The 25,594-nt window shown below is 42.5% G+C and overlaps 2 protein-coding genes across 9 annotated transcripts in view; one reads left to right on the forward strand and one right to left on the reverse strand.

Annotated features, from left to right (window-relative positions):
- Positions 1 to 1,767: 1,767 nt before the first annotated feature.
- On the reverse strand, positions 1,768 to 24,221 carry CALHM3 (calcium homeostasis modulator 3). Of its 7 annotated transcripts, none has more exons than XM_077349618.1 (6): positions 23,938 to 24,221; positions 19,640 to 21,594; positions 11,053 to 13,074; positions 7,697 to 8,104; positions 5,918 to 6,173; positions 1,768 to 4,838 (listed from the first exon to the last, which is right to left on the reverse strand). In XM_077349618.1, exons 4-6 carry the CDS (start codon positions 7,981 to 7,983, stop codon positions 4,356 to 4,358), a joined length of 1,026 nt encoding a protein of 341 aa, XP_077205733.1. In that variant the 5' UTR covers positions 7,984 to 8,104; positions 11,053 to 13,074; positions 19,640 to 21,594; positions 23,938 to 24,221; the 3' UTR covers positions 1,768 to 4,355. The 7 variants fall into 7 exon arrangements, with proteins under 7 accessions (XP_077205733.1, XP_077205734.1, XP_077205735.1 ...); XM_077349619.1 differs by lacking the exon at positions 23,938 to 24,221 and adding an exon at positions 22,999 to 23,164; XM_077349620.1 differs by lacking the exon at positions 23,938 to 24,221 and adding an exon at positions 22,883 to 23,164 and having other exon boundaries at positions 19,640 to 19,714.
- Positions 24,127 to 25,594, forward strand: part of NEURL1 (neuralized E3 ubiquitin protein ligase 1) — a 160,358-nt gene continuing 158,890 nt past the window's right edge. For both annotated transcript variants that reach the window (XM_077349611.1, XM_077349613.1), the window contains exon 1: positions 24,127 to 24,363. In XM_077349611.1, the coding sequence (XP_077205726.1) occupies positions 24,279 to 24,363 (85 nt within the window). In that variant the 5' untranslated portion in view covers positions 24,127 to 24,278. The remainder of the gene's footprint in view (positions 24,364 to 25,594) is intronic.

Raw genomic sequence — 25,594 nt, forward strand, 5'->3', positions numbered from 1 at the left:
CACCTTAATACATTATATGTGCATTGTGCCATCTAGTTGTTTACAACTTATGGTGACCTACGAATGAATGACTTCCAAAATGTCCCGTCATAATCAACCATGCAAACTGATAGTAGGTTTTATCATATAGTTTATTATTGATTGTTTTTTTATATAAAAATAAATTTTAAAAAATTAAAATCACGTCCTCATAAATCATGGCCAGAGTTCCAGAATGACATTACAGGTGATGGATCAAATCATGTAATCATTCTTCATCACTGGAATGTTGTAGCACTTTCTCAAGCAATAAAGAAACCAGGGGTACAAATGATGATCCCAGAATTATTAGCAAGTCTCTGCTGGAAACTACTGTCCACACCACTGCAGTTTGCAGTTTGCAGTTGTACATTTCTGGGTTTAAAAGAGTTTAAAAATATCCCTGTATGAAAATCAGTATGCAAACTGGACATGCATCTAACTCATCAGTAGCCCACTTATTCGGAAAACAGCTTGTGTGGTGAATGTAGAAGTTTCAATTCTTAATCTATAGTCTTAATTTAACATTATTTTAAAACAGATACCCAATATAGGCAATTGTTAAATCAGTGTTGTTATGCATAAAACTTCTACCAAGATGCTGCAGTTACTTTTGTTCTGGCTGAAAGTTATTATGTACTTAATTTTGTTACCTTTAATTCCATGTATAGATCCAGGGCAGCAAAAGCATAGACATAAATGTGATCAACCTTATTTAGGGATTCCCCCCTTTTAAAAAACATAAATGTTCTTTTGATATCAACAGCATTAATAATATTCAGCTATTTTATTCCCACAATGTCAGAATTTGACATATCCCCCTCTAGTTAAGGCAAAAATTACTGTACAGAGATGTGTACTGCTTTCCCCTAAAACAACAAAGTTCTATAACAAAGGCTGTGATCTTAAGAGTACTTCCTAGGAGTAAGCCCATTAAGAGTTCTTAGTGGTTGTGATTGATTCCATTTTTTCACATGATCATTTGATTACAAGTCTACATTTGCAAATATTTGCAAGCATAATCTGAAACATACATTCCCCAAATAACGTAGAGATATGTCCTTGTGATTTCATAGATAGAGTTAGTTGGCCCTGTAATAATTCTCTCCTCTGTTTTATAAATGTAAATAAGGACATAATTGTAACATTGCTTCTATCATATTTTATTTATTTTATTTTCATATTCCAAAAGTCTCACAGCGGTTCACAAGAGTAGGTAAAATACAATAAAATCCCCTAAAATACCCCTTACATTACATTCATCAGATGGTGATCTATTCCTAATAAGAGTTCTAATCTCCCCCTCCCCCCTCCCATTCAGCCCATGGGTCAAAGTTCTCTCTCACTGAGAGCGAGGGACCAGATCTAATTACACATATCAAGGATCTACATTGCTACCATTACCCATTGTTTCTTTCCACTTAAACTATATTAATTTACTCATCAGTAGCTTATCACCACTGATCTGTACATTAAAGAAAGATATATAGAAATGCTTTCACCATTTCAGTATATAAAATAGATGTGAAGGAAGGCTAGCCTGTGTTCTATAAGTGTTTCAATCCACATTAATTCCCACATATTCTTCTTTCCTTCTGAAATCCCCACAACCTTTATTGATGTATGGACCTTTTGTTCGGTGCTGACCAAAGGGAGGTGCCCTCAGTCAAGGGGAAGGGCTGAAAAACTCCCAAAATGGGATAGGGAAGGGATGACAGCAGCACCAGCTGGTTTTGGAATGAGTGCAGGTGCTCACCTGGTTACATTCAGCTAGGACTTTGTGAACCAGGCTCTGAAGGAAAGTTAACCTTTCCCATGAGGTTGTGGTGTTGAGCAAGTCTTGAGTGGGTGTGGGCGTGAATGCTCAAAGAAATGTAACAACAGCTTTTGAGATAAAGGAAAGAGGAGTTTATTTAGCAACAAACATAGAAAGCATAGGTGTCAATTGACTCAGACAAAGCACAAAGGTAAAGAGCAATTAAATACATGAATACATCAGACAAGCTAACTATGCGGTGGCCGGGATAACCCTAACTAATCTCAAATACATTTGTGACTAGGATCTGGCACTCCTATTTGTTCCTCTGGTATGTCAGGGGCAGAACAAAAAGCCAATGGCTGAGTGGTTCTTTTTTTAAAGGAAATGAGAGCAAGTGTGATGTAGTGGTTAAGAGCAGCAGACTCTAGTCTGGAGAATAAGATCTGATTCCCCACTCTTCCTCCACATGAAACCTATTGGGGTGACCTTTAGTCAGTCACAGTTCTCTCAGAACTCTCTCAGCCCCATCTATCTCACAAGTTGCCTGTTATGGGGAGGGGAAGGGACTGGTTTAAGACTCCTTAGGTAAAGAAAAGCAGGGTGTAAAGCCTATTCTTCTTCTTTGTATATAATTTGACTTCTAAAACCCATTGTTTATTTCCAGTGGGAAATTGAGGATGGAACTCATCCCCTCACCTAGGTTCAGGCAGAAGAAGTGTAGTGAACCATTTTATGGTTGTTTATATTAGCTGGTTGATGTTATTGTGTTTAGCAGTTGCCAGATTTTGGGATGCCTATGCTATTCATTGCTGTATTGTCTTCCTATCAGCTGCAACAACACCGTGGGGCTTTGTGATACATATTTATAGTTCCATTTAAGACACAGAAGCAAGGGATTTTGGGGAGGGGGGTGGCCTTCTATTTCCCCCTGCTAATTCAGTCCAGCCACAATATATCTCACACCATTTCCCCTAAATTCTCTCTGCTCTCAGTGCTCTCAATGCTTTGCATGGCATCACCAAAAAAAAAAAAAGTCTCACTCCATGTTTTGGCTTTAAAGTATTATCCCAGATTTCCAAGTTATGGAGGTTAAAGAAGATTATGGGTTCAAGAACCAATGGCTGCAGACAAGAAGTTAACAAAAATAGTATGGATATCAGAAAAGTTTTTCTGTTAGTGGCATAAAACAACCTAATGCCAACAACCTAAGCATTAGTACTTACCCAAGCATAGTGAATTGCATCTACTATTGGATAACTGGATGTGTCCCTGCAAAATGGAGCTGTTAGGCAATCCCTGTTCTACACAGGAGATTTTTGCAGAAGTTAAATGTAAGGGTATCATACAACTGTGCACACTGGAAGTACGTACTACATGCACTCCTCCCAATATATATGATTAAAATTTCCTCTTAAATGGGCAATACTCATATTTTTATCTTCAGTACATGTGAATGTGCAAAAATCCTGGTTCCGTGTAGTGCACGCTGAAGAAGAAAATACATATGGTTCCCATTTCAGGCTATTGGGAGGATCATAAGTAGTGTGTATTGGGAGGATCATAAATAGTGTGAGTTCATATGTGCAGCTGGTAGGTCTAGGACATATGATTATAACATATGAAAAAGTTCACTATTGTGTTATACTGTCTACTTGCCTGAATCTCTCAATTTGCTAGTTTGAGCAGGAACAAGTTATTTAAACATGGAAGGTAGACAAGAGTCTCATGAGGCTCAATAAAAATCTCAACTGGAATTTTGGAAATCAGTTTTTTCTATTGATGGATTTTTTACATCCCATCGTCCATTAGTGATATTTTATTGTCTTCCTAAACATTTGATCTCCCTTCCACACCTTTGCTAGGTAGAGTTGCCAATGGTTTTATTTTCAACAACCCTCTGTTTTGTGCCTTTAATAACAGCCAGTGCAGATATTAATGTTTAACTACCCCATTGGAATGAGAGGAATGGGAAGGCGACTGTAAGCTGCTTTGAGCCTCCTTCGGGTAGGGAAAAGCGGCATATAAGAACCAACTCTTCTTCTTCTTCTTCCATGCCTTAAAGAGTTACACAGGCTTATTCAGCTTACATTAAAGTCCCAAGAGCCAGTGTGGTGGGGAAATTGTCAACATGCCAGACTGTGGTTATTGTCTCAGATTGGACCAGGGAGACCCAGATTCCAATCCTTACTCGGCCATGGTAACTTGCTCAGTGATTGTGGACCAGTCACTCTAATTCTAACCTACTTTGTGGAGTTGTTGTGCCATATAATGATCTTATAAGCTGCTCTGGGTCTTAGTAGTGGGAGAAGCAAGATATAAATTAAGATCACTGGGCTATTCTTTCCTGCTCAACTTAGCCTCGTTCTAAGGGAGGCTATATGGAATTTGTGAGAGAGACATTTGTGAGACATTACAATACACATTAATGCTGTCAGTTGCCTTTTTCATTTAGTCTGAGGAAGAGTGCATACACTCGAAAGTTCACGCCTTGAATAAATCTTTGTTGGTCTTAAAGGTGCTATTGGACTCAATTTTTGTTGTGCTTTTTCAGACCAATACAGCTACCTACTTGAATCTTTTAAACATCGGTTTGTCTTGTAGTTGTAGACCCTGCATGGAGATGCCACCTATTAGTCATGGTATCTCCCAAATACATAGATGTCCTCTCTGTGCTCAGGCACTGCCGCTGGGTTGTTCGGCTTAGATCCAGCTGTGGTTTACTGTAGTACCATGACTGAAGGAGCTTGTTTACCTGCTCCTCATTGGTGATTCCTCGCAAGTGATCCTTTGCCCCTTCTTTGCCTTCCTCCTCTTCTCTGTGGGCGTTGAACCGCCTTAGCTTGATTTCTTTCTGCATGCTCTCAAAGAAGTGGACGATACACTTGTGTGCAAAATCTCGAGCATGCTCACAACAAGTTTCATCAAATATCTTTTGCTCAATATCAATGTAGTTACTCCAGTAGCGAGTCTGCAGGAAGGCAGCTTGATTGAAGCAAGGCCTGAGAGACCGGGCAAGGAAAGCTATCACAATGAGAGTCAGCAGGATACTCCAGCCAAGAGCCTGGAGGGCAAAGGAAATACAAGCAGAGGCCAATGGATTTAATAACAAAAAATACCCAACCCAGCCTCCAGGAATCAACAAAGATTTAGGAGGACATCAGTTTTCCGTTGCCAGAATATCATGCAGTAATAACCTTGCAGAGAACCAGACTGGTCCTCTTGTCCAATCCTCTGCAGAAGCTGGAGCCCACAAGTTACTTTTAGTTAATATTTATAGAGTTCTTATCTGAATTATGGCCAGTGTCTCAAGAATCGCTCATTCTAGTAGAAGCTTTATATGCTGTCCATCAGGAGACAATTAAATACAACTCTTCAGGTGTAGAGGAAAATCATCTTTGTGTGGTCTGGTGAGAAATAAGCACACTCACTGCCTTTGGAGGCACAGCACACTGAGGATTATTGGCAGTCAATTAAACAAAAAGAGAAAACAGAGGAGTGGGGAAACCAGCCTGCTTAAGGCCACCAGCTTGGTATAGTAGTTAGGAGTGCTGATCCGGCAAGCTGGGTTTGATTCCCCGCTCCTCCTCCACATGCAGCCAGCTGGGTGACCTTGGGCTCACCACGGCACTGATAAAACTGTTCTGACCGGCAGTAATATCAGGGCTCTCTCAGCCTCACCCACCTCACAGGGTGTCTGTTGTGGGGAGTGGAAAGGCCGCTTTGAGACTCCTTTGGGTAGAGAAAAGCGGCATATAAGAACCAACTCTTCTTCTTCTAAAAGGTCATAATATACCAGAAGAAGAGATCTGGGTATGAGGAAAGTTACCCAATTAATTATCCTCTCCGGTCCTTGCCATTCCCCAGTTTGTCATTAGTAATCTGTACCTTCTTGGGCCTCCAACTGTCTAGTAACATGTTGCTCATTCTTGCTATAGAAAGTAGCAACCAATGATAATGTGATGTTTATTATATCTAGTGGTGTTCAGGAGAATATTCTGAGGATGGGCCTGATGCTTTTGAAGACATGAGTGATTCCTATTCCAGCAAAATGCCACTCTCATGCACCTAAATGGACAAAGGGTTCCATATGACTCTACAGAATTACAACAGGTAGAAGTTTTATAGAAGCTTATCACTTACCTGCGACCAGCATCTGAGGTACCTGGACACTGCTTTGCGGGAAGTATGGTTGCTTATAAGCTCATCCTCCTTGCAAGGGAATCTGGAGAGCAACAGCTGCACATGGGCAGGGGTAATGTTAGCAAACCCTGAGAACTTATCAGGGTCAACAGAATTGCTGAAGGCACAGACAAAGCACTTTCCGTCAAGAAGAGTGACTAGGATCCAAATAATGGGTGCAATCATGGCTCGTTGCAGGATGGAGGAACAAATGTACCTGTGTGTTGAACAGAGAAGCATGAATTGATCTGGTATCTCTGAAAACTGGAGGCTTCTGTTTGGTAACCTAATTTTCTCAGCACAAGTAAATAAGAAGTGAGAAAATTATGTTTCCATGAGCTGCAACTCTTTAAAGGATTTTATTTGGCAGATATATTTGTTAGAACATAAATATGTAAATGGAAATTGCAGCAACAGGTACACGAATGGCTTGCACACCTGCTTTTCACACAGGGTAACTTTTGCAAATAAATCCACCAAATACATATTCAGCTTATACAGGCTGCTATTTAGAACTCCTTATGGACATTACACCAGATGTTCATAAACAGAAGTATGAAAAGTAGATGCATAAATCACTCTACTATTACATAATCATAACATCCCATTCTCAACATGGCATAAAATTTGGATTAGGCTGAAAGTAAATGGAAGTAAATGGCTTATTCTGCTATGATAGCCCCATGTGCTGTTCTATGTACACTGCTTCTAAAGCTTTGTGGATTTGGAAATGAGAGTGTGTGCTAAATATGTGTGAACATACTTACTTAGAAAGTCCACAGCCTATACAAGACACTCCTGATCTTTTACACTGAGAACTGAACTCCACGTTACCTAAGCAAATATGTTTTTCTAGCTAAGATTTAGTGCCAAATGAACAGAAACCCAGCCATCCAAAGATGGCTACACTACACTACAACAACTAGGGCTTTAAATAGGCCAGTTTTACCTTGCTTCTCTTTTGTTTGTTTTTTCTCTTTAATTGCCCTTCATGATTTTTCTGGTGGAACAAAAAAACTTAAGCCTTATTAAGCTATTTCCTGCTTTAATTTATAAAATATTTTTCTGCATACTTAAGGTATCTCCTGATGAGAATCTGAAGGCATTTTTGCTGTCCTGAGACTCTTCTTTCTATGCCCCCCAACAATTCACAGAAGGGATTATTTTACCTTCCCCTGTCTATGCTGCATGGGAGAGTTGGGAGTGGAGTGAGAAATGCATATTTCACATCCTCCATATCCTCCAGAGCAGTTCATGATTAATTGCCCTCAAAATTCTGTGACTGTACAAGAGCAAAAGCACCTTGTCGGTCTTCTTTAGTCTGTTTGGGGTTTTTCTTGTTTTTGTTTGTTTGTTTTTTTCCAGTTTCCAGCTAAGTCTTCTGAGTATACAGAAACATGTACCTTCTCTCTGTGTGGCTGCTTTTCTTTGCTTAGCTGACAGGCATTGAACCACAAATGCTGATATTAGGGGGACTGACAGCAAAATGGGAATTATAATAACATTTCACATCAAGCAAGATTAAGACTGTTAAATCACTCTGAAAATTAAAGGTTCAATATGAATTCTAAATCAGTCCTAAATTGTCAACTTAAAGGAACTTAATTTCAGGTGAGTAGCCGTGTTGGTCTGTAGTAGCAGAACAAAGTTAAAGGAACTTAAAATTCCACAAATAAGGGAAGAAAAGGTAAGAAAGTCACATTATTGAAAGTCATGTACACGCTGACTGAAATCCCCCACCTGATAATAGCCATGTTCTTCTTTCTGTTCCCAGTGGGTCTCTTCCACTCCTCGATCGCTACCACACACTGTCTGTTGACAATGAGACCACAGAGCAGCAGGACCACCGGAGGTATAAACATTATCCCCAAGCCATATGCCATGTTGTACTGGGGCAGGCAGGGGCAGCTGAAGTCAAAGGAGGTGTAAATCTTGACACTAGCCAGTGCCAGGAGTCCGCAAATCCCATTCATCACTGATTCAGAATTAGACTGGAAGTACTGGAAGATCATCCGGAATCGATCCATGATGCTGTGTGTGCTTCAGGGCTTTCTTCTAAGAGCTTCTACGTTTGTTTCAGGTTGAAGTATTGACTGGTTCTTGTGTTGGCAGCTCTCTTTGGCACCGATTCAGCAAGCTCTATTTGGTCTATTTAGATCAAAGTTGGGAAGACAATAGGCAGAAAGAGCAAATGCTATAGAAGTAAATTCAGCACAGATGGTCTTTTCACTTCCTCTATGTCTCATTCACATTAACACTGCTGCCTTTGTTGTAACCTTCTTGGCTTCACATTCAGAATCTTCCTTATTCAGTACTTTGATGTAACTTGTCCAGCTGTATTTCGTATCCACACACCGTGGAATTGGGCCTGAGACCTACAGCTTGTTGTCCTGCTTTTAAACGTTCCCCTTTTCCCTCACTTTTTTTTGTTTAACAACCAAAGCAATCTTCTGTATGTCAAGCAGCTGCAGCCTGCAGGTACGATGCAGTACTTATTCTCCTGTGTAAGGACTGTAGTTGGTGTACCACAGAGAATGAAAGTCACACTTTCAGACAGCCAGAAGCTATTCTTTTTCTCCTTCCCTTCCTCCCTCTCCCAGGTAAAGACTCCCTGTGTTGTCTAATGATGAATCACTGATCAGTGCTGAACCATTGGAGAGGGTGAAAAACCAGGCTAGTCAAATGAGACTGCTTGTTTACAGATCTCCTCCCAGGTGCTTCTCTTTAGGAGAGGCAGCTTCAATGCAAGAGTTCTTATGTAGGGTGGAAGAAAATATACAAGACTGGGAGACACTGAAAAATAGGGATCTATTTCCCCCCTATGTCGTCATTATTATAGGGTCCCATACTATATTTTCTCAAGTTTCTCCATCTGAAATCTGCTTCATGTGGCTGCCTGACATCTATGTAAGACTCTAGAGATGTGATATCATTAGAAAGTTTTGTTTGCAATGTGAGATCCGTGGTCGCAGTTGAGTGATGACCACATAATCCAGGGCAACATGGTATGACTGCTTCTGATAGAGGTAGACTATTTCTAGAATCTAAGGAAACTGACATGATGCCAGAGGCCCATGGAAAAATATGGGAATTATAGTCCATGGGCATCTGGAGGGCCACAGTTTGCCCACCCCTGATCTAGTCTAAGTAGGATCAGAACTCTTGGAGAATGTCTTTCCCAGTCCTGTTACCTCCTTGTACCCATACAAGACACAGTTGAATCCAATACCTTCTCTATGTAAAGCATGTATGCTAACATTGAACTTTCCCATATTCTTTACGAAGAGAAGAACAGGATGAATTTTCTAAGTCACATCATATGTATTTGTTGAAGAGTAACAGATCTGTCTAGGAATATGAACATCCGCTGAGCTGTTCAAACATCTGTATGGAATTTTTACTATCTCCCATGAAGAATTCTGCACATAGCACAAGCTTCTGCCATCTCTCCGTATTTATAGTCTCGTTTGTATTATTCTATATTGTGCAATGTTTCAAGATTACTCTGTCTCCAGTTTATTAAGGAGAACTAGTTAAATGTCCTCACAAAGAGAAAAGCAGTTATTCCACTATCCTAATTAGCTTTTGGTGGGGCAAATGTATACCTTTCCACATGTCAGTGATGGTTATCAATCCAAATTCCCTAGATATTTACTATCTAGTGGCAAAATAAAACTCCAGGCTTGGGAAAAATCCCCCCATGACACTATGGGTAGATTACATTTGTACATAAATTTCCTGTATTTCTTTAGGACAATATTTCCAAATGCTATTTGGAGAGGGGCAACTTTCCCTTTAGAGCAGGGGTGGGCAAACTGTGGCCCTCCAGATGTCCATGGACTACAATTCCCATGAGTCCCTGCCAGCAAATGCTGCCAGCAAATGCTGGCAGGGGCTCATGGGAATTGCAGTCCATGGACATCTGGAGGGCCACAGTTTGCCCACCCCGGCTTTAGAGTTTCAATCCACTTTTCATACCTAGCCCAATTAAAAACAACAACAAAGTCATCCATATAACAAGCTAAACCAAACTATTTATTTATTACATTCTAGCCTGAATGGGTCAGCATAGCCAGACCTTGGAAGGTAAATCGGATTGGCTCTAACTAGTACTTGGATGGGGCACCACTAAGGAACTCCAGGGTTCCTATGCAGAAACAAGCATGTTTCCTTCCTTCCTCTGTTCTCCTTTTGTCTCTTGCCTTGAAAACTCTCTGGGGTTGCTGCCCTTCAGCTGCAACTTGATGGCACATTCCATCACCAAACCGTATTCTGAAGCTGGATTGACTCAGTGAAAATTACCATTGTGTAGGTACCAAGTTCAGCCACAAGGCAGTGATGTTGAGCTTTCCATTTTGAACTAGTTATATTCTGTAAACCTTCTTAAAGACAAGGGGAAGGCTCACGTTTTACCTGCAAATATCTTGATTTTCTGGTTCTTCTCTTTTTAGCAAAGCCCTGCCTGTTTTGAAGTCTTTTGCCAAGTTTGTTTTTGTTAATTGTCATTCATCAAGTTTTGTTGTCTTTTTTGAATCTCTGGAAATTAAATCTGACTTGAGGGACAATGAAGGATATATTGTCTTTTGGTGCACATGCTTGGACATTAAGGTACCGCATAGTGCACAAGAGTCAAATATTTTCTTTCCTTTTTGCTCAGTGTTGGACAGGTTGGTGGCAGAGTTCAACAATGGTTCAACAATGTGCAGTTGGAAGACGGGTTAGAAGGAAGGGAAGGGAAGGTGTGGGGGCTTCATACAAAGGGGTGACAATAAAGATGTTATGCAAGGATCTTTATTTCCATTGCTAAAACTGTTCAGTAATTCAAGCTGATCTGTAGTCAATTTCAATAACACAGAAGGTGAACTTTCTCTTTATGCAGGAATCCCATGATTGTCATTTTACTGAATTCACTTTGCTAAAGACATAGCAAGGTACTTGGACCTGAATTCAGTAAGTCACCAAATCTTTTATTGGCTATACATCTATCTTTGTTTCTTGTCTTGTATGATCAAACATGGAGAGTTTCCTTCGGGGAGAAACCATTGGGATATACATTCTTACATAAAACAAGATAAAGAATGTAATGAATCACTTACTTGTTTGGTGTCACTGAGCACCAAAAGGTTTCATCTTAATCCATTCCTCTCCTGGATTTTTGAGGTGCTCCACCTTGAGTAGCATCACAACTGCCTGGAGACCACACAGATAGTGGCTTTGTGTTGCCGAACTCTTGACATGCTTTGAGTCTTGTGCTGTTCTCACTAACAGAAGGCTTAACTCAGAAAACAGGAGGTATGACAGTAGGACCCTTATTAAAAGGAGGCTGGAACTGATACTTCAATATTCCTATTGTCTGGAAAAGTCTCTGATCAGATAAGCAAATGTACTTAACAATTTCCTATTAAAGGAGAAGGATACTTCCCCCACCCTACCCAGCACTCAGTAACTCTTTTGAGTACTTGTGTTCTAACTTCTTATATAGTGAATTTTTACAGTAATTTTGTAAATTTACCTGTAAGTGGTTGACAGTTCAGTCTTATGGAGAGTTACCTCCATTGACTTCAATGAACTTGAAAGGCTAAGTAAATGCTTAGGACTGCACGGTCAAAATACTTCCCTGCCATTTAAATGCGATTTACATCAGGTCCTGAAAATCCTCAGAGTCTTCATGTACGATTTCTTTTCTTTTTATCCTGTGCTTCCTCCAAGAAGCACATGGTTTTCTCTCTCCTGAAAGTTTGTCCTTACAAACCACACTAGGAAGTAGATAGGGCTGAGGGACAATGGCCAGCCCAAGGTGAGCTTCTTGGCTTAGGGAGGACCAGAATCCAAGTTCCCTTGAATCTGGTCCAACACTGTAACTGATGCTCAATGCAATGCTATTTACTACCATGCAATTAATGACTTTCACTGCTCATTTCCACCTATCAACCCTCTACTGATGGAACAGGAGGTTTTTCTGAGGGAACAGGACATCGAATTTGGAACTCTATTCTGTGATAATAAACAGCACTTATTTTTAAATACCATGGGGATGCTAATCCAGTGACATTAGTTGGTTCTGGAATGCATGAAAACTAAATGGATACACTGACTGGATTCTGAGCAGGGCTGTCAGATGGATTATTCAAATAAGGCACAGTAAGGACGTCATACTGTCCTGGCCGAGCCTGGTTTAGTGCCTGCATCTCAAGATTATAACTTGCATGTTTTGCAATGCTGTCAAACTGGAATTAAGACTGATATTTGAGTTAATCTTCAAAACTGGGACACTTGCTATATCCTTAGGGTGAAAATATATTGCACTTGTTTTTTTAAGCATAGATACTCCCCAAAGCAAGCATAAAGCAATTTTCAGTGTAAGTAGACCCTAATCGGTCACTGCAGAAGCCAGCTGATTATCATTACTTGTGTGATTAAATGTGGCATTTTTGAATCTTAGGTTGGGGCTCACTGCTTTGCTCATGAAAGCAAAGAAACTCATGTGACATTTGCTGAAGAGCCGTAGCAATACAACGCTTTCTTTATAAGGAGTGCTTTTTGAATGCCCAAAATCATTTGCATATATTATCTCATGGCTTCAGCCTTGGAAGGCAAGGGAGTGTTACCAACCCTGCACTGCAGACTGCAGTTCAGACGGAGACAGAGTGGCTTGACTAAGCCTGCCTATTGAATTTAGGGTTAGGGTTGCCAACAGACCTGGAGAAAAATGCCCTGTTGCCTCAGTAGAGGCTTGATGTCTGTCATGGCATGGAAGTAAATAGCAACCCACTGAGCATTTATTAGACCGACAGGGCATTTTTTTCCTCCAGGCAGCTGGTAACCCTACTGAGGACAGAGGAAACACCTGACTTCCCGTCACACGTTCTTTTCAGCCTCTCTCCTGCTGTTGGTGTGCCTGTGCGTAAACCAGAAAGGCAGTTCTAGGGGCATTTGTACCGGGTTTCTGAGTTGAACAGTAACTGCAAATGGAGTTTATAATCATGCTTTAGCCTTTCTGCACTTTACAATGCCCGTGATTGTTGCCTTCACCACTAAATTCTGTGCAATTTGTTCAAGAGTGGCTTGGTTTTTCAGATCAAGTGCAGTGTTGCCAACAGTTGGGAAGAGAAAATACTCTATAAATGAAAAAAGTAGAAATAAAAATAAATTAGATATATGCTCATGGCGACACTCCTTTACTTTACAGGGCAACTATAGAAAAGCACTGAAGGCTAGCAGAAAAATAGTCCTGACCCTTAAAAGAAGGTTACTGCATGCAAATAGACAGCTGAAGCCTTTCAATACATGGAGGTAAATAATATCCCACTAAGCCTCTTATATTTCCATAGGGCAATTATTCTTATCTCCTCCCTCTCTTCTTCTTCATTGCTAAAGCCGTCCTTCAGTTTCAGGTCACCTTTTCATATCCTCCCCAGGACGTAACATTTAGAACCTTCTATGCCCCTGGATAACTCACTGGTCACACACAAAATGACCATAGTCATAAGTCATTACATTAACCCATATAGTATAACATATGATCGTTTCACCAGTTGTGTGATTCTTTGCTCTAAAAAGCTTGAAAGCTGCTGGACTTGCTAAAGAATTAGTGTCACACATACCTGCCTCTAAGCATTGACATATTCCAAGGACACCACAAAAGGTTTATTGAAAAGTAGCAACAGTGGACCTACAAAAAGCAGGGAGCAAGTCTTCACATATTCTAAAACTGGGTGTTCAAACTGTGGCCCTCCCGATGTCCACCGACTACAATTGCCACACGACCCTAAAAGCATTGTAGTTCATGGCATCTGGAGAGCCACAGTTTAGCCACCCCCTAGTTCAGTACAAAAGGAGGTGGGAAGAAAAGTAAAACATATTTTGAGGTATGTTGAAAATGTTCCCAGTATGTAACAGCCAGGATAAAGCCCAGGAGTTGCTGCTGAAGCTCAGATAGGGGCTGAGTACAAAGTAGATTACCAATTGTACCAAGGGCTATTGCAACAGAGCAGGAAAAAAATTGCTGCTTTCCCTTCGAAGGCACAAAAGCAAGGCAGTAATTGGCACAGATAGGTCTCTTGTCAGGCAGACAAAAAATAAAAAGAGATAATATTTGTGTTGGCAAAGATGCAGAATAATTTTAGGCAGTGCACGAAATGAAGAATCCATAGAAACTAGAGGGTTTTTTTCTGGTTGGAGAAATAGCACTAAAGACTTATGGTGTCTGAAATATTTGTTTTATTTATCAATACACAAAAAAATGTACTTCTAGGAAGGGTCAGTACAGCTAGGCTCTAGCACACCCCTGCAAAATGTTTGTCTCAAGGCCTGCTCTACAGGTGCAGCCGAGTGAAGTGGGTGTGAGATGACAGACATGTGACGTAACAGAATGGACTGCTGGACTGTGTATGTGTGCTGCGTGAAACAACCAGAGATTGAGGAATCATATTATTGACTATTTCTGTGATGGATGAAAGTCAGAGGGATAAATGTTTGACGGATCTGGAGATTTACTGACCCCAAAGGAGTCATCCAGGCTGGGGGAAAAATGTCATCTATCCAGATTGGTCTTTTTTTTTACATCCGAGAGAGAAAACATTCCATGGGTTTTGATATGTTGACATTTCTCTATCAGGCAAGCTGAGTTTGGTGGGTTTCAGGCACAAGAAACTCAATCCCAGATTATCCCATGCTTTCCATGGCACACATGGGTGGAGATCTATAAAAGGACTGAGACATCTATGTTTGAAGACAAAGGGCAATCCATGCCATGCACCCATCAGCCAGTCTCCTGTATGGGGAGGGGGCAGATGCCCAAGAACTGTAAGTCTCACCTAGCTAGTAACCTTTTCCATGTTCTTTTCTTAACCTGTGTGGTAAAACAGTACAGCATTTCATCCTGAATTTGTGCTGGGTATTCATAAAGCTGACCTACATCCATGTCCAGACTGCTGGCAAATGCTATGGAGTTAATTCATGAGCAACCGTGCCTCTGGGCAGCTGCTGAGTAGCTGATGGGGACGTACCCAACAAGGGAGGGGGCAGATATCCAGAGGTGATGGCATATCCAAAGGAGCACTCCAACTCCTAATGGCAGTTGGAGGGGTACCAAAGGTAATTTTCTGCCCCAGCCTGCAAGTCTTCACATATTCTAAAACTGGGTGTTCAAACTGTGGCCCTCCCGATGTCCACCGACTACAATTGCCACACGACCCTAAAAGCATTGTAGTTCATGGCATCTGGAGAGCCACAGTTTAGCCACCCCCTAGTTCAGTACAAAAGGAGGTGGGAAGAAAAGTAAAACATATTTTGAGGTATGTTGAAAAGTTCCCAGTATGTAACAGCCAGGATAAAGCCCAGGAGTTGCTGCTGAAGCTCAGATAGGGGCTGAGTACAAAGTAGATTACCAATTGTACCAAGGGCTATTGCAACAGAGCAGGAAAAAAATTGCTGCTTTCCCTTCGAAGGCACAAAAGCAAGGCAGTAATTGGCACAGATAGGTCTCTTGTCAGGCAGACAAAAAATAAAAAGAGATAATATTTGTGTTGGCAAAGATGCAGAATAATTTTAGGCAGTGCACGAAATGAAGAATCCATAGAAACTAGAGGGTTTTTTTCTGGTTGGAGAAATAGCACTAAAGACTTATGGTGTCTGAAATATTTGTTTTATTTATCAATACACAAAAAAATGTACTTCTAGGAAGGGTCAGTACAGCTAGGCTCTAGCACACCCCTGCAAAATGTTTGTCTCAAGGCCTGCTCTACAGGTGCAGCCGAGTGAAGTGGGTGTGAGATGACAGACATGTGACGTAACAGAATGGACTGCTGGACTGTGTATGTGTGCTGCGTGAAACAACCAGAGATTGAGGAATCATATTATTGACTATTTCTGTGATGGATGAAAGTCAGAGGGATAAATGTTTGACGGATCTGGAGATTTACTGACCCCAAAGGAGTCATCCAGGCTGGGGGAAAAATGTCATCTATCCAGATTGGTCTTTTTTTTTTACATCCGAGAGAGAAAACATTCCATGGGTTTTGATATGTTGACATTTCTCTATCAGGCAAGCTGAGTTTGGTGGGTTTCAGGCACAAGAAACTCAATCCCAGATTATCCCATGCTTTCCATGGCACACATGGGTGGAGATCTATAAAAGGACTGAGACATCTATGTTTGAAGACAAAGGGCAATCCATGCCATGCACCCATCAGCCAGTCTCCTGTATGGGGAGGGGGCAGATGCCCAAGAACTGTAAGTCTCACCTAGCTAGTAACCTTTTCCATGTTCTTTTCTTAACCTGTGTGGTAAAACAGTACAGCATTTCATCCTGAATTTGTGCTGGGTATTCATAAAGCTGACCTACATCCATGTCCAGACTGCTGGCAAATGCTATGGAGTTAATTCATGAGCAACCGTGCCTCTGGGCAGCTGCTGAGTAGCTGATGGGGACGTACCCAACGAGGGAGGGGGCAGATATCCAGAGGTGATGGCATATCCAAAGGAGCACTCCAGCTCCTAATGGCAGTTGGAGGGGTACCAAAGGTAATTTTCTGCCCCAGCCTTCTGGCAGGGCTGTGTATTAGTGACAGGATATTACCTAGAGAGGTTCCTGCCCATGAAGTATGAATACAGTGGAAAGAGGCTAGACTAAGACAATGAGAAGCCATGTTGTTCCATCCAGTCCAACACTCTGTGTCAAACAGCAGCCAAAACCGAGGTGCCATCAGGAGGTCCAACAGCAGGGCCAGAACTCCAGAAGCTCTTTCACTTTTGCCCCCTGAGGCATCACTGCCACTTGGTAAAGAAGCCCAGGACATATTCCACCAGGTATTCAATGACCTTCACCCCGCCCCATGCAGATAGTTTCTGGATACTACTGTAAAACTACACAATGGATACAAACACCATAGAAACCTACTGACCAACAAACATATCTATAGCCTCCAGCTACCACCCTAAACACCAAATTATCCATTGTATACAGCCAGATGCTACAGCCACACTTGTTCCAATCTTACAGAGATTCTCACCTGAGGGATCTATCACAGCCTTTTTTGGAACTCAAGTATCCATCTGACAAAGTCAAGAAACAAATGAACAAAGCCAGAATGGTACCCAGAGAAACCTGTTGGAAGACAAGCCCTAAGGAGACTATAACAGAACACCACTAGTGCTCACATACAGCTCTCAACTCAAAACAGTTCAAGGTATCATCAGCAACTTACAGCTTTAACTGGACAATGACAGTTCTCTTTCACCAGTACTGGGAGGGGGGGGGGACAAACCTTTCTTTGCATACAGATAGTCCTCCCCATCTCAAACAACTCAACCATAATATTTGATTTTACTGTACAGAATCCATGCCTGGAAATGTACAGCAACAACTGATGTCTTGATTTCGCAAAGGCCCCAGACAATTTAAGAAGTGCTTTTGGAGATTTGGGAGGTCATCAGGTAAAGAGATTAACAACTATGCCATAAACTTTGTCCTTAGCAAGTAGGTTCTGTTTCTGTTTTGACATATTATTATGCACTACTTGGGCCTAACAGTTTCTAAGGTGCTCTTTCCTGCTTAGATGGATGACAAAATGGCTAATGTAAAGGTCATCATCAAACATTATTGATCCAAACATGGTACTGGCAACAAACATTCCCTGGGGAACTGTTTTCTAAGGCCCAACACCATAATGCTGGCATATTGATGCTGTAAAATGTGCAGTCAGATTTGTAGCTCTCATGTGAATCAACAGGAAAGCAAATCTATGTCCATCAAAAGAGAATCCCTGAGGGAGTCACACTCTTTTTGATAACAACACAACTACAACCTGATGCATTCATGTTTTATAAATAACACCATGACCTCTTCATGGCAGCTCACTCAATAGCATTCATTTACCAAGGAAGGCTTTGCATTCTATTGACACAATTATATTCAAAACCTTGTTTAGAAATCCCGTAAAAATGCTTCAGATTCAAAAATGTGAAGAGGCTGAAATATGAGATATGAACTGTATTAAAAATCTTGTTAAAGATCCTGTAAAAAGTACTTCAAATTCAAAAACACAGGCTGAAATTTGAGAATGTGGTAAACACCAGTGACCAATGGAAAAGATTAGCATTCCGGTATTCAGATGGTCCAGCTCTAACCCTAATTGTTACTCCATTTTTGAATGACAGCTGTGCTGAACTGAATGCCAAAAATGGACAAATGATCATATGTTGAAAATTTTTATAGAATATTAGCAAAAAAGAAAAAAGCAACAAAAAACAAATTTTGTGTAAGTAGCAATGTTCTGTTTCAGTCTTTCCTATTGGTTGTTATTTTTGGAAACTAGTTTTCAACCATTTCATTATGGCACAAGATTCTGCAGCTCATTTTAACATCTGTCACCCCCTTATCAGCAAAATGTACATATATAGGTTGACAGCGTGTATTATTTTATTTATTTATTTATTTATTTATTTATTTATTTATTTATCGTACTTCTATACCGCCCTCCCCGGAAGCTCAGGGCGGTTTACATCATAACAATGAACAATACATAAAACAGTCTGTAAAACATGTATAACTGATAACTAATAATTGTAACCAAAATAACAGCATGTAACACCATTATGTAACACCATTGAATGGGAACTTCATTCTGCTGTGGGTACTTCAAAGTTTGCAGGCTCACATAGTTTCTAAACTCTGGATAGCCCTTAAGCCACATTGGCTGCATGAAGCATGACATCAGTTAACCTTGCATCTGCACTTTTGTGGCTTCAAGCAAGAATGTCAGAACTCTTAACTTATTTTGTGTGTGGGGGGGTGCACTCAACCATAAAGAAAATCCAACTGAACCTGACTTGTTATATTTTTGAAGGACACAGTGGTTGCTGATAACACATCATCAAGTCATATCAAATGTACTGAGACGTATAAATATGTTTAAGTACCATAAAACCACTGTCATCTTTTGGTACCATTCATTAAAGAGCCAAAAGAGTGGCTAAACCAGAGGAGAGGTAGTCAAATGTTTGATTGATATGCCTGTTCAGTGTCCCTTGTGCCCTTCTACTAGTAGGGATGAACTGAACTAAAGTTTGTGATGAATTTTGACTGGTTTGTGGTTCACAAAGTGAGTTTCATAGCAGATCGACTGGCACAACCTTTCCACAAACTTTCAGGCTGTTTGTGGAGGTTCGTGCCAGCTCATGAACAGATACGTTTCCAGACAGATTCTCTCAGCTCATTCTAAATGTGTGATGATAATGTTAGCCATTAAGCTCGACTCTTGGTGATCCTATGGCACAGCTGTCGCCACGTCTTTCAATCTTGCACCACTTCTTTCAGTTGCAGAATGCTCTGGCCAGTGTTCATTTTCTTCATGTCTAGCCAATGTGTTCTTTATTGGTGAGGACTGGATTTGCAGAGTCCAAGTTATGGTCCTCAAAGAAGATGCCCTGAGGAAAGCACATTCCTGGGGCATCTTCATTGAAAAGCTGTAATTGGGACCCGTAAATCCAATTCTCACCAAACTTGGATGGCAGGTAGAGGAGAGTTAGTTAGAGATCCCTGGTGAGTTTGGTGTCTCTAGTATATCAGGGGAATATTCTAGTGAACCATGAATCACATGAATCAAACCAGTTTGTATGGTCTCTGAAAGTTCATGCTATGAATCATGAAATGAACCAAATTTTCTCAGTTCATGCCCATACCTATCCAATAGCGAGACTGAGTCACCACTGCAGCATAGCAGCCAATTAGCCATCATCACTAGATGGTGTGATGCCCTAGTAGATAGATTTGAGGTATAGTAGGGTGGCGGAAGAAAAAAGAGAAGATTAACCAGTGCGCCATCTTATGCAGGCTTACAGCAAAACAACAGAAATGATCAAAACATGTTCTAATTTTTAATTTTTTCCTTTTACAACTTTGTGTTTCCATTCTGATAAGTCCTTGAAAACCACCTAGTTTATGACTGGCTCAGTCTGATTACATAACGTCATCAAGATTCATAGAACCAAATGCCACGGATATTGCCTGTGTTAATCTAACCAGGGTGTGTATCCACAGGGAACACCAGCAATCCATGTTTCCCCTTGCAAAGGATCAGGGAATGGCCATGGTCTGTTTGTGTCCCACTTTGTTGGGTCACTGATTTTTATAACTTATTTGCTAAACTCCAGAGGATGAAATTTTTGCACACGTTTGAAGCATGTAAACTAAAAGAGCCATTTGCTCTTATTCAACATAGTTTTAGCATTATTTGAGAGCCATTCAGTTCTTCAAGGGCAAGTATTATATATATATGTCCCTTCTTGCAGATAGGGTAAAGCTTATTTTCATAAATTATATTTGCTCTTTCCACAGAACTTGTTATTAGTTAATGTTGATCTTTATGGCTTTCCCTCTGTGGAAGGCTGGGAAAAATCAGAAAAAGGGAAGTCAGTAAATATGACTGTTGACTGATCACGGAATCATATGAGAGTTATTTAGTGTCAGACTGTATTGCAGTAGATCAAGCTCATAATGGGAACTAGTCCCCAGTCTCCCAAGTATACCAAGTTCCTTGGAGGCAATAAAATCTTAACTGAAACCCTCCAGGTATATTTAAACAGTAGGTACTGTACTTGTTCTGCCACAATTCATGCCTATCTCATTTGTATTCAGTGTAGAAAGAGGTTCAGTTTTAGGAGCTCTAACAGCAGCCAAATTCTTCATTGCTTTATCTTCTTAAGCATGTGCAGAGTCTTCATAAATTATGGTTCTGTCCTTTCGTAATCTAACCTCTGGATCAGATCTCTAAATAATTTTTTGTTAACCTAGTTTTTTTTCTTGATATATTTTGGCCATACAACATGGACTATATTTTCAGCAAGGTGGCAAGTGGCTCTAGAAATTTAACTTATTCACTCCTGTCTTCCACCACAGCAGCAAGCAGAAGCCAGGAGCCATATAGGTGCTTTTACTTGGCCAGGAAAAGGCCTAGACAGGGTCAACTTGGCCACCTGTTCCTGTCCTTTTTTCAGTTCTACAATGTCTTTTCTGAGATACAGCAATCAAAATGGTGCACAGTATTCCAAATTATGGTGTTCCATACTTCTGTACAGGGGTATTATAATATTGGCATTTTTCTTTTCAGATCATATCCAATAATCCCCAGCATAGGATTTAACTTTTTTCACTGCATCCACACACTAACTCAACATTTGCACTGAGCCATCCATCATGACCCCAAGATCCCATCCTTTCTCAGTTCCAGCAATGGTCAGTTCTAGCCCTCTCTCAGGTGAGAGGATGTCCTCATATTCTCTGAGGAGTGTGTTTGAACATATATTTATTTTTAATTTTTTTCTTTTTGAATTTATATCCTGCCACTCTCAGAGATGCTGACTCATGGCAGGTTACAGATAAAACCTGTTCATACAATAAATATAAAACCCCATCCCCCAATTAAAAATTTAATCCCCAACCCAGTGGCAGGTAATACAATCTCAGAATCCTACCCTCTGCAACTCACAGCCTATATGTTTCTGGCAGCAACCTGTTGTAGCCTCAACGGCACCTGCCATGGGAAAAGAAGGAGGGGCAGGATCTTCAAGCCACAAGCCTGGTGGAAGCATTCGAGGTCAGATGCATTTCCCATGGGCCAGGAACCAACAGCAAGGCCCTGCAGGGGACATAGGGAGATAGGCAGTCCCTCAGGTATAGACTGCAGATGGCCTTAAAAGTATCAATACCTTGAATTTAATCCAGAACACCACTGGCAGCCAATACAGCTGCTTCAGCTCTGGCTGAATATGGGTCCTCCAAGACATTCCACTGAGGACCTGGGACCTCAACTGTGCCCCCTATGTGCTGTTCCATAGGGCTACATGTTTCCTTAAGGTTTCTTCTGTCCCAGTATCTACAACTGGTTTTTCATCATGGCTAATAGGTGATTTTCAAACGTTGTATCCTTCTTCTGGGAGCTCCTGCATTTGCACAGATAGCAAATTGCTGTGATGAGCGTGAAGTGTGGGTTGTAGTCTTGTCTCCATCCTTCATCACTGCTGCAAAAATATGAGTTTTGTCTTAATGCTGCACATCCCCATGGCGGTGTTCAGTTTACCATCTCTGTGCTTTTACCACTGGAGATTAAAGGGCTTTGCATAAACATGCAGCGGTCTCTCCTCCTTTTGCAAAAGTTTCTTTCACTTCCAAAGGGCGGTGTACCCTCAGCAGGGATTAAACTAAGGTTACCCATAATATTGCATGTTGATACGTAACTAGGGCTCCCAACTCTAGGTTGGGAAATACCTGGAGATTTGGGGAGCAGAGCCTGAGAAGGGCAGGGTTTGGGGAGGAGACAGACTTTAACGGGATACAAACAGTACCATGAAGTCCACCTTCCAAAGTGGTCATTGTCTCTGGGTGAAGTGATTGCAGTCTTCTAGACATCAGTCGTGTCAGTGGGAGATTGCTAGTCACCACTTGGAGGTTAGCAAACAAGCATCACCTAGGAATTAACATCCCTTTAAACTCTCTTTAAAACTACAGAACACCTATAGAAAATCTTCCTGTACAGTGAAGGTACAGTTAAAAGATACACATTTTGGGGTGGGCGATGGGGAATCACACTCTTGGAGGACTAGGATTGCCAATTGCCTGGAGAAAAAGGCCTGTCCTTTTAATAGATACTTAGCAAGAGATCATATTGCAAATGATACTGATCTCCATGACAAATTTCATCTGCCACTTCCACACATTAAGCCTCTATTCAAGGCACTGGACATTTTTCTCCAGACCTGCTGACAACCCTAAGACAAACCAACCTCCAAATTCACCTACCAGTAACAATCCCCCCACACTTTGCAGCTCCCCAGTGCCCTGAATGGTCTAGGGCTGGGTACTTTGTGGAAGAAAACCGAACACTTCCTGACTACACCTGCACTTAAAACAGGTCTACATCCACATACCTGCCGGCCTCCTGTTAGTGTGCAGGGCAACTAGAAGAAAATGCTGAATGCTCAGACCTTGTGTAGAAACGCGGCCTCCGGGAGCTGGCCTTTCTGAGCATGTCTGTTTCCCCTACCTGGCTTCTATACAGAAGCAGCAGCAGCAGCGGCTGCTTGAAGATGCGCACGACAGGCACAACCGTTGCTTCTCCTGCACTCTTGCTCGGGAGCACATCCCACCGCGGTGCCCTTTGAGAGCCGACCCTCGTGCAGGCAACACCGTCCTCCTAGATCCGGGCGCACCTCGACGGCTGCTGGAGAGCGCCTATCTCACCCCCCCCCCCCCGCCCGCCCGCCCGCCCGCCCGCCCGCCCGCCCGCCGCGGCTTCCTGCACGTACCACTCAGGGCCCCTTCTTCCTCGGCCCTCCTGCTGCAGAGCGCCCCCCCCCCACCCACCCCCCAGCCTGAAGAGGCGTCCTGGGCACATCACGAGGGGTCTGCTCGCAAAGGCGGACTCGACTGCAAGCAACGTGCGCCAAAGGAACTCGCGGCGACTGCATGGTCCGCTGTCCCCCGTCCCCGTCCCCGTCCGGCGCCAGGCTCTTTTTGCCCTTCGCTCCGGACGCTACCTGTTGAGCCCGGCCCGGGTTGAGTCCGGAGTGGGCGGGGCCTCCCCAAACGCGTGCCGGAGACCCTCCCACTCCAGAGGTGTCACATCTGGCCGCCCACGTGACTCCCCGGGTCCCTTCAGTGGTCTGAGGAGGCAGCTGTCACCATAACAACCGGGTCCGAAGGGGGAGCCCGTCCCGCGCAGCCCCCGCGGAGGGAGGGAGGTGGGGGGGCACCCGGCTGGCCCCTGCTTCAGACGCCGCGGCTGCGCCAGGGCGGAGCACCGGGGGGGGGGGAGCAGTCGGCCAACAGCCCCCCTTACATGGCTTGGGCAAGGGGAGCCGCGTGGGAGGGGTGAGGTGAGGGGTGGGGGGGGGGTGGTAGAGACACAAAAGGAGCCGCCGGGCAGGGCAGGGCAGGGCAGGGGGAAAGCGGCGGAGGTGGGGGGATTGCCAAAGGAATCAACCTGAACTCCCCGGGGGAGGCGAGCAGAGCTCTCGCCCAGGAGCAGCCCTTCCCTGCCCCTTCGCCTGTCCAAGTAGAGGCAACCTCTCCGCGGCAAAGGAGACAAAGGCTGGTTCTGGATCCAAAGTGACAGCCGGGGCGGGAAGGAAGGGAGGGAGGGAGGGAGGGAGGGAGGGAGGGGGGGGGGAAGAGGAGGAGAAAGGACCAGGAGAGGGAGGGGAGAGCCCAGCCCCTGCTCCCCTCCCCTCCCCTCCCTTCCCCACCTCGACCTGGCAGCTGCACAAGCCCACAGATCCTTCCAGCGGTTGTCACCTTCCAGCTGTTCCTCTCCCCTTAGATGCCATGGGGAACAGCTTCTCTAGTATCCCAGCTCTGCCTCGGGGCAACCCCAGCCGGTTCCACAGAGTCCATCATCAGCATCTCAAAGGTAAGAGAGACTGTCTTTTCTGGATTTGGTTTGGAAGCTGAAAAGCAAGACCAATTCTCTCTTCCTTTAAAGGGGAGAAGAGAAGTTTGAACTGTGATTGTGACACATTTCATAGAGACATCCGTGATGCTCACCTGGATGCCTTTCTCCACCCCAAACCAGCTGTGCTGTGTCAGAAATCCAGGGTAGCTAAGACCGTTCCCCCAAGAAATATCCCAAAATATTTGTCCTTTCTCCCACTAATTTTTAAATATGCCACAGAGAATCTTTTAATGTAACTTGGATTCCTTGAATCATGTATGCAAGGTATACATTCTTTAGTACCTTCATGTGTGTATGTATGTATACCTGTGCAAAAACAAACAGGCAATGATTCCTCTGGGCAAATATGATGTAAACTGTGATCTTGTGTATGTATACTTAGAGGCAAAACTCAGTGAAATCTATGGGATTTACTCCCAGGTAAATATGCTGTGGGAAGGGATCATAGATGGGTTTACATGCCAACTCATTTTCTTTAACTGTATAAGAACCCTAATACATTAAGAAGAGCTTACAGAAATAGGACAGGGGCCTGTGTTTGATGCTAAGCAATATAAGTACCTTCCAGTGTTTTACTTTTGAATGAGTATACTGCAAGCTACTGTTGTCTTGGTTACCTGAGAACTGTCAGCTTTTGGAATGGGAGGATCCGATGTAGAGAGTGACAGACTTTATATGAATAGGCAGTATATTGATTTTGGTGGTGGTAGATCTGTTGAGTATTAGAAGCATTCCAAGCTATTCCCATGGAGATATCCTGGTGGAATTGCTTGAAGCCTAAAGAGACGAAGATGGAATATCCCATGTTCACCCTACACTTGAGCATCTCAGAGCAGATGCTGCTTCCTGATAAAAAAAAACAAACAGTTTTTCAAAACACATGAGTTGCATTGAAATAAATGGGACCAAACTAATTTAAACCCAAGCAGTCCAGGTTAACTGGTTTCTGGACATTTGCTGTAGATTAATACTTTTGAAAGCATTTGCCATCGATTTGTCTGGATTGGTGTAATAGACTTGTTATCGCAGATTACATTGTCATGTGTAATATTCAAAGATCATGGCCAGAAGTGGGTGAAAAGGGGTATTTTGCTTCTTTTACAGCATCTCATATAACATGTTTTTAATGAATTGAAAAGCAGCACAGAAGGGCAGAACATTGTTACTGGGGAACCAATGGTTTATTGCC

This window comes from Paroedura picta, chromosome 8 (genome assembly GCF_049243985.1).
Source record: "Paroedura picta isolate Pp20150507F chromosome 8, Ppicta_v3.0, whole genome shotgun sequence".
Taxonomy (NCBI): domain Eukaryota; kingdom Metazoa; phylum Chordata; class Lepidosauria; order Squamata; family Gekkonidae; genus Paroedura; species Paroedura picta.

What these genes read in the sequence shown, in the direction of transcription:
- CALHM3 (XM_077349622.1), bottom strand. Translation starts at nt 7,983, where the DNA reads ATGGATCGATTCCGGATGATCTTCCAGTACTTCCAGTCTAATTCTGAA. An exon ending in AAGAACATGGCTATTATCAG is followed by an intron (nt 6,174 to 7,696) that starts GTGGGGGATTTC and finishes TTCAACACACAG; the next exon opens with GTACATTTGTTCCTCCATCC. An exon ending in ACCTCAGATGCTGGTCGCAG is followed by an intron (nt 4,839 to 5,917) that starts GTAAGTGATAAG and finishes TTTGCCCTCCAG; the next exon opens with GCTCTTGGCTGGAGTATCCT.